A 9,237-nucleotide genomic window follows, 5' to 3' on the forward strand; every position below is an offset into this window, starting at 1 on the left:
CTATAATTACCTTTCTCTGTCTGTCTCTTTAAACATCAAAATCATTGTATCATTTAAAATTTTATACATGATACATACAAAGTCTCAAAAATTTTTTAAATTACAAAAATTGAAGCTAAATAAATAAACTCATTAAAGAAAAGGGTGCATCAATCAAAAAATCAAAATTGTCTGTTTCAAATAAGAGCACAAAATCAAAATTAAATTTGAGCTAAAAAGTAGACTTAAAAAGTTTAACTACAAACATAAATAAAATATCCAGAAAAAAAGCTTCGCATGAGAAGATCATTTCTGTCATTAACAAAAAGTTTTGTATTCAATCAAACTTAATAGACAATTCGAAATCCCATTGTTTATGAAAATTGCAAAAAACTTCTAATCATTTTATTCAATTATACTTAAAAGCGTTTTACATTTTGTTTTTGAATTATGCGAAAGTTATTCTTCGACACATTAGCTATAGATAATTTTGTTCTGCGTTGATATCTATTGCTTTTGTAAGACTTAAATGATTTTAGGACTGAAGGTAATTGTTGTCAATATATCAGTATTGAATTTACCTTCCAACTATAAAATTTTATAATTGCATTAATTAGTGCTGCATCAGTTGCAGGTGAATATAGCGTTTGCTAAAAAAACAAAAAAGTTGTAGTTGATTTTGGTATAAAAGCTCTTTTATCGATTATTTTTATGCTTTTATATGATTAGCTGCTATAGTTACTACATTAGTAGTAATAGTAAATGCTATCGGTTATTGTTGTGGATGATTTTTAAATAGAAAGAAACTTAAAATGATGCCGCGTATGATCATAAAGGTGAAAAGAAGGAACCGATAAATCTATCAAATCAATTAAATCAAAATAATTCAAGTGTATGATTAAGAAGTGCTAGTAAATTAAAGATAAATCATAATGTGTGAATTGTTAAAAATTAGATTGTTGTAGATTAGATTATACATATATATTAGGTTGCTCAAATTATATTTCTTCGCATATTACGAAATATTTAATATTTATTCCAATGACAAAAAATCATGAAGTTTTTAATAATGGAATCTGGATTTTTAACTAAAATGATATTTGAAGTTACAATTGGCGAAGTTATTGGATAGATCTGTATTATATTTCAAGTTGTAAATTGATGCTAAAAATAGATAAAATGTTTTTGTGTAAATATAAAATTAAGGTTATAAATAAAAGTTGGTAGTGGGCTATATTAAAAATTACACAAAATCATTAAATCACAAAAAAAGAAAAAATAAGAAAAATAAAAAAAGGCTTGCAATTAATTTTAATTATACATGATTTATAAATAATTAAATGATTTTATATAAATGAATCATTGAATCATTTAACTCAAAATTTTAATTTATACTATTCCATCTCTTATAATCAACATTCATTTATTATCTTTCAATTTCTTTATAATTAAACAAGCATATATAAATCTAATCCAAAATCTATTATTTATTCAAGAACCTAAGTTTTATATCGCGTTTTATACACACGCTAAGCTAAATTTCATTTCATACTACACAATATAGCTATTTCAAAAAATGATGTTTAATTGTTTTAGAGTATTTTTAATATTTTTCTCAATTGCATGTATAGTATTATCATGTTTTGCATTAACTGGATCATATAAAAATGAAAGTCATTTAACAGGTACTTATTTAATAAGTTTTCATTTAAATAAATTAGATTTAAGACAAATTATAAGTTCAACAATTGGTAATGAATTAAAAATTAAAAGAGCTGATGAAGTAGCTACTACTGCAACAACAACAACTACAAATAGTCCTATTCCAACAAATGCTCAACAATGGATAAATGCTGCTTCAAGTTTAGTTAATGATCCAAATGTTATATCACAAGTTAATTCTGTAACTTCATCTTTAGGTATATCTATTCCATCTAGTTTACCAAGTAGTATACCAACAGATCAAATAAGTAATACTATTCAAGCAGCTATAGCAGATTTATTAAATAATGTTACACCACAAGATTTAGGTATAGCAGATGTTTATTCAACAAGTTATTGGGGTTATTGTCGTGGATTTTTTAAAAGTAATGGAACAGAAGCACAACAAGTATTTGATAATTCGTTAGGTAGATTTATTGATGAAAATTTTGATAATTCAAATGTTAATTGGACTTGGTGTTCTCCACCAACACCGGGATATTTCTTTGATCCAGTTAAAATTATGCAAAATGAATTAAACAATACAGTAAATGATTTTTCAATTGATACTCAATCAACTATTGTAAATAATTTATCACAAACTTATAAAAATGAAATTCAAATACTTATTAATAATTTATCAATTGATAAATTAAATTTACCTGGAGATTTACAAAATAATTTAACTTTATTAAATAATTTAACAAAAGCATCATTTGCTTTATTAATTGTAACTATTTGTTTATCATTTTTATCTATTGTTATACAATTAATGGCTTGTTGTTGTTCACCAAATAATTGTTGTTTATCAGTTTTAAATTTTATTTTTCAATTAATAATATTTATTATAGCTTTATTAAGTGCTGGATTGGCTACTGGAGTATTTATGTTTGTAAGAAGAAAAGTTAATGATGAAATTGGTGATTATGGTATAAAATCTTATTTATCTATAAATTTTTATGCTTTTATTTGGTCAGCTGCTGTTGCTACTTTAATTGTTGTAATTTTCAGTTTATTGGGTTATTGTTGTGGATGTTTTGGTTCAAATAGAAGAAAATATAGAAATCTTTCAGCTTATGAACATAAAGGTTGAATAAATGAATAAAATAATAATTTAAAGGTTGGAGGTGAAATAAAAAAAAAATTAATGGGTTTAGTTCTTTCAATAATTATCACTTTATTGAAATTTAGATGTAAATTAGATTATATTTATATATATTATGGTATTTAATAAAAAATTTATGCATGTTTTAGATTTGAATAATCTATTCTCACCTATAACTTATGATAAAAACGATGGTAACTAAACTTTGATGTCATACACCAAAGAATTTTAAAAATTGCAACATAAAAATTGCGACACTAGTTATTTATATCTAACAATTAAAATAGAACCAATTCTAACTCTTTACGATCAAAAGAGATTCCAGCTATTGTTATTTCTCAAAACTAATTGAAATAAGTCATAGAATAATGCTATCGATTTCAATGTTATGACCAGTACTAATTGTGGATAACTAATATATCTCTAATTTATGACATTAAATTTGTATATACAACAATAAAAAAAAATATAAAAAATAAAAATATAAATTTTCCATTCTCTCTCTCTCTCTCTCTCTCTGCAATTTTTTGACAACAAAAAACGAATATTCAAAGATTAAGTTTTTGATACTCAATCAAAATTTATTTCAATTTTTATAACTCAATTAATCAATCATCTACAGACTTACATTACTACTTGAGTTTTTTCATAATTTACTAAAAATTTCAAATTAGACTATCAATTTTTTTGTTCATTTAAAAAACCCTGTTTTATCACTTTTATCAATTTATTCATATATAATTTTTAACATTCACAAATAATAATTTAAATAAATATATTCACAATTTTTTAAAATGGACGATTTATATCCACTTGCTCTATTAATGGATGAGTTAAAACATGATGATGTATCAAATAGAGTTGAAGCTATGCAAAAATTAGATACAATTGCTATAGCATTAGGACCAGAAAGAACTCGTAAAGAATTATTACCATTTTTAAATGATGTTGCTCAAGATGATGAAGAAGAAGTATTTGCTGTATTAGGTACAAAATTAGGTGATTTTGTTCCATTAATTGGTGGTCATGAATATTGTGAACCTTTAATTAATATATTAACAATATTAGCATCAATGGAAGAACCATTAGTTAGAGATAAAGCAATTGAATCATTAAATAAAATAAGTAAAGAATTAACTCAAGAAGAAATAAATAAAATATTTTTACAATTAATTACAAGTTTAACTCAAGGAAATTGGTTTCTGAAAAAGATAGCATCATGTGGTTTATATCAAGCTGTTATAATAAGAGTTGATTCAACAACTAGAAAAGATTTATTAAGAATGTATTTAAAACTAGTCACTGATGATTATCCAATGGTTAGAAGAGCAGCTGCAACAAATTTACCCCACATTATTGATTTATTAACTGAATTTACTGAATCTTCACCAAATGATGTAAATAAAATAAATAATGAAGATTGGGAAATTATATCCAAAATGTTTCAACATTTAATTAATGATGATCAAGATTCTGTAAAATTTTTAAGTGTTGATGTATTAATATCAATATTGGAATTTTTTCAAAAAATTCATGAATATAGTTTTAATTCAGATTTTTTATCAAGTGCATTAAAATTAATTAAAGATGATAGTTGGAGAGTTAGATATACAGCAGCTGATAGATTTAGTAAAATTGCTTGTAATTTCATTCATAATGAGCTGGACTTATTTCAATTAATTGATCCTTTTATTTCATTAATGAAAGATCATGAAGGTGAAGTTAGAAAAGCAATTGCTAAACAATTACCTGTTTTTTGTAAATTATTAAATAAATTCCCACTGACAAAAGCAACAATTTTAAATAAGATAATCCCAGTGGTTAATGAATTAAGTCAAGATCCTCAAGAAAGTGTAAGAAGTTCATTAGCTTCAACAATAACAGAATTATCACCAATTTTGGAAAAACAAGCTACAATTGATAAATTATTACCTATTTTTTTGGTTATGTTAAAAGATGAATTCCCAGATGTTAGATTAAATATAATTTCAAATTTATCAGTTGTAAATGAAACTATAGGTATTAATTTATTATCTACCAATTTATTACCTGCTATAACTGAATTAGCTCAAGATCATAAATGGAGAGTTAGATTAGCTATAATTGAATATATCCCTAAATTAGCTGATCAATTGGGTGAATCCTTTTTCAATAATGAATTATTATCATTATGTATGTCATGGTTATGGGATCCAGTATTTGCCATTAGAGAAGCAGCAGTACAAAATCTAAAGAATTTAACAATAATATTTGGGTCCAATTGGGCAACAAGAGAAATACTTGTTAGATTATTAAATCAAGATGATAAAATTGATGAAGACGATAAGATTGATTATTCAAATTTTATTATAAGAATTACATGTTTATTTGCAATAACAAGTTTAATACCAGTTATAGATTATTCACAATTAGTTGATAAAGTATTACCATTTATGAATAGTTTAATTACAGATTCAGTACCAAATATAAGATTTAATGTTGCAAAATCTTATTTAACATTAGTTGAATCATTAATAAATCATAAAAATCAAATAAATAATGAAGAAGAATTGAAAAAATTAGTAAATTTACAAATTTTATCAAATTTAGAAAGATTAGAAAGTGATGATGATATTGATGTTAGATTTTATTCATCAAAGAGTATTCAAGGTATTAATGAAATTATAGCATAAAATAATTTTAAAAAAATAAAATAAATAAATTAATCTGTAATGTATTTAACTAATTTTCTCTTTCTTTTTCCTTTTGTTCTAATTTTTCAAAATCAAAATCGAAAGATGCACCACATCCACAAGCAGTTGAAGTATATGGACTATCAATAATTTTAAATTGTGAACCAATAAGTTCTTTTGTATAATCTAATTTTGAATCTTGTAAAATTGTTAAACTTGAATCATCTAATATTATATTCCCACCATTTTTTTCAAATACAAAAATATCATCCTTCGTTTTATTTTCATTTAAATAATTTTGTAAATTAATTAAATTTAAATTATATTGAAATCCATGACATCCACCACTTTCTACTTGAATTTGTAATGCAGAATCTTGTGGGTTTTGTGATTTGATTGAATTTAATTTTGAACTTGCTCTATCTGTTATTGCTATTGTCTTTTTAGTTGATCCATATACTAGTTTAGTTGATTTAAAATCATCTATATTTTGTGAAGTTGGTAAATCTGGTTCTGGGAATGATGCAAAAGTTGAAGGCTTTAATGTTTTTGTGGTAGTGGTTGATGAATTGTACCTGATTGGATGAGTTATTAGACAAGTTGAGGAGACTCTAGGTAGTATTCTTATATATCTACTTGGTATTTTTGAGTATCTTGAAATCATTGATGAAAGTTTGCTTACTAACTATTAATATATTTTAAAAACGGTTATCAAACATTTTTGATCCTCAAGTTATAAAGAGTGTCTCAAAACTACGCGCGCAAAATTTTTTAATACTCAATCTATTAAATATGGATTTTTAGTCGAAAACTTTTCCAATTTCTATTCTTTTTACTATAAAATAATTTCTTTACAATACAATAATCAAATATATATTAACTATATAAACTATATAAAACTATATAAATTAGAGATTATTGATAATTATCATCACTAACTCTCCAACTTTCTAATAATTTTAAATGTTTCCAATTTTCTTTTGCACCTTCCATACCCCATGAAAAATATCTTAAATAATAAAATGTTCCACCAACAAATATGTATAATGATAAATATATTAAAAAATATAAGATTTTACTTGTTGATGATGAATTTTTTTTGTTCAAGAATGAAGTAAATGATTCAACTTCATAACAAAATACAATCATTGCAAAATATAATGCAGGTACATAATGATGTACATATGTAACTCTACCCATTATAACAAATGGCATAAAATGTAATCCCCATCCAAACATTGGATATATTCCTCCCATTATGAATTGTTTTAATTTTAATTTATTTGTAGATGGGAAATCAACATATTGTCTTTGCCACCTAATGATATAATACAATGTAATAAATGCAAATAATATAACTCCAAATGTTGAAGTCCATGTAGTTGCTGGTGAACCAATCATAAAATATTTTGGTTTATCTGGACCCCATCCACACATTCTAATACCAACATTTAATGTAGGCCATTGCCAAAAAGATGAAGCTAAATCATCTTGTTTATCTGGATCTGGTAACAATGCATTATTTGTAGCCATCATTGCTAAATTTAATTGAATGAAATCTCTCAAGAATTTGGTTTTTGGTAATTTAAAATCTTCTGGTGCTGGTGGTAAAATTTCATTTCTATTATTTTCTAAGTTCCACCAAGTTCTTTTATCCTTTTTAAAAGGATTTTTAAAACATGCAACTTCACCTTGTCTGAAACCCCATTGTGGTAATGTAGCCCCACTTACACCTAAATAACAATTCATAACTTCATTTTTCAATCTAAATGAAGTAGTTAATGGATGTAATCTCATTTTATCTTCTTTACTTGCTTGTTCAACAAATTCAATAATCCAATTATCTTTTGCATCTCCAATAGTTAAATTTCCATAACAAGCAACTTCCAATTCATTCTTGGTTACTGGCGCTTGAACTTCATGAGTGTGTAAATTTCTACCAGTTTGTGGATGCATTAATCTTACATGCATACCATCAAAAATATATTCAACATCAGTTGTATTTCCTGATGGGTCATAATAAGGTTGACCTCTTGCTCTTTGGAAAATCCAATTATTATTTGAATCTTTATGACCATATGTTGTAACTTGTTGTTGTTTTGAACCTTCTGGGAATTGTTGAACGTGAGAATGTAAAAGACCACCAGTTAATCCTTGATTTTTCAAAGTTACAACTGAATGAACAATTGAAACTTCTCTTGGACCTCCACCAACATCTGATCCCATTAAATTAGCTTGGAACAATGATGACATATTGGCATCTCCTGTACCTGATTTATATAATAAATCAAAATGAATTTTAAAACAAAGCATAAAAATAGTAATTGGTATGATAATTAATCCAAAAATTCTTGCAATCCAATGATATCCATATCTAGTCCAGGAAGTAGATTTATCAGCAAGTTTATTCCATAAATCAACAACTGTATAAATACCAATTAATGTAGTTACAAATAATCCAACCATTTTAACTGAACATACACATCCAATAGAAACTCCAGTTAATAATAACCATTTCCACCATTTTCTACCAAATTCTTGTTCTCTAACATTAAAATTGTTAAATCTTGCAAAACAAAATACTGTAGTAACTGTGAAAAATAATAACATTGAATCTAATAAAATAAATTTACCTAAAGTAACATAAGAACTTTCTAATGTAACCATTAAAGTAAATAACCAAGTTGTCCAAATACTAAATCCAATTTCTTTCATAGTATAATAAGCAAACGGAACACATAATGCTGAAAAAGTAGCATTAAATAATCTCATTTTTGTATAATCAATATAATCAGGAAATTGTTCACCACTTGGAAAATCCCATGAACCATTATATCCAGCAATATAACCAGATAATCCAACTAACATTTTACCTAAAGGAGGATGAACATCATGATAAAATTCATGTCTTAAATAATATGATCCAAATTTTCCAAAATGCGCTTCATCCCAAACAACATTATTATTTATTGATATACGATAAAATCTTACAAAAAATGATAATAAAGTAAATAATATAGGAGCTAATATAGATTCTAATTTTTTCCATGATTCAATTGTTTCTTGATTTTCTTCAAATTGTCTTCTTTTTAAATCATCTAAATCATTTTCATCTTCTTCTGGTTGATATTTTGATTCAATTGTTGTTGGTGATGATGATTTTTTGTGTTTAACCTTCAATTTGACATCAGTCTCATGAAGTTGAGCTGAAGATGACATTATTTTAGAGATAGTTGGTTGGTTGAATTAGATTTAAAATTAGTTAATAAATCTAAAGAAAATTAAAATCGTTCAATTGAAAAATTATTCTTTATACAAACAAAAATAAAAATAAAAATAAAAAAAATATCAGACACGTCAATATTATTCAATAGAATTAATTATTATTAGTAGATTATTACTTTCAAATTTTACTTATTAATAGGTAATTCTAACCAACTATCATGTAATGCATTAAAACTTATTTAATTCCTTTGATCATGAAATCAATTTATTAAAATTGAATTTGATCACTATCCATGAACTATATTAAAGATTTTTCATTTTTATTTTAGTGAGTTTCAAAGTTCTTCAAATAACAATAGAATAGGCCGAGATTTTAGTACTACTTGGTAGCTTTTAGATCACCGTGACGGTCGATCGATCTAATTTTTTTTATTTCTCGTAAAAAGGGTTTATTAGAGTGACCTGCTCTACTTTAGAACACCTACCCAAAAAAGCACTCCTTGATTTTTGTGTAATTTAATTGCATTTTGTATGAGAGTTTAAGCTATACCATAC

The 9,237-nt window shown here is 25.0% G+C and overlaps 4 protein-coding genes across 4 annotated transcripts; 2 read left to right on the forward strand and 2 right to left on the reverse strand. All coding sequences in view use genetic code 12, as the record gives it.

Moving 5' to 3' along the window:
• Positions 1-1,555: 1,555 nt before the first annotated feature.
• On the forward strand, positions 1,556-2,773 carry KGF54_003452 (uncharacterized protein; the record flags this gene model as incomplete). The annotated part of the gene is made up of 1 exon (XM_051764042.1): positions 1,556-2,773. The coding sequence occupies one exon, from the start codon at positions 1,556-1,558 to the stop codon at positions 2,771-2,773; it is 1,218 nt and encodes a 405-aa protein (XP_051619512.1).
• Positions 2,774-3,579: 806 nt separating this feature from the next.
• On the forward strand, positions 3,580-5,457 carry TPD3 (protein phosphatase 2A structural subunit; the record flags this gene model as incomplete). The annotated part of the gene is made up of 1 exon (XM_051764043.1): positions 3,580-5,457. The coding sequence occupies one exon, from the start codon at positions 3,580-3,582 to the stop codon at positions 5,455-5,457; it is 1,878 nt and encodes a 625-aa protein (XP_051619513.1).
• Positions 5,458-5,506: 49 nt separating this feature from the next.
• ISA2 (Isa2p) lies at positions 5,507-6,121 on the reverse strand (the record flags this gene model as incomplete). Its single annotated transcript, XM_051764044.1, has 1 exon — positions 5,507-6,121. One exon carries the CDS (start codon positions 6,119-6,121, stop codon positions 5,507-5,509), a length of 615 nt encoding a protein of 204 aa, XP_051619514.1.
• A 251-nt stretch (positions 6,122-6,372) lies between these two features.
• On the reverse strand, positions 6,373-8,676 carry PMT2 (dolichyl-phosphate-mannose-protein mannosyltransferase; the record flags this gene model as incomplete). The annotated part of the gene is made up of 1 exon (XM_051764045.1): positions 6,373-8,676. The coding sequence occupies one exon, from the start codon at positions 8,674-8,676 to the stop codon at positions 6,373-6,375; it is 2,304 nt and encodes a 767-aa protein (XP_051619515.1).
• Positions 8,677-9,237: the final 561 nt, after the last annotated feature.

The sequence above is a fragment of the Candida jiufengensis genome, assembly GCF_024610255.1.
Source record: "Candida jiufengensis strain CBS 10846 chromosome Unknown scaffold2, whole genome shotgun sequence".
Classification (NCBI taxonomy): Eukaryota; Fungi; Ascomycota; class Pichiomycetes; order Serinales; family Debaryomycetaceae; genus Lodderomyces; species Lodderomyces jiufengensis.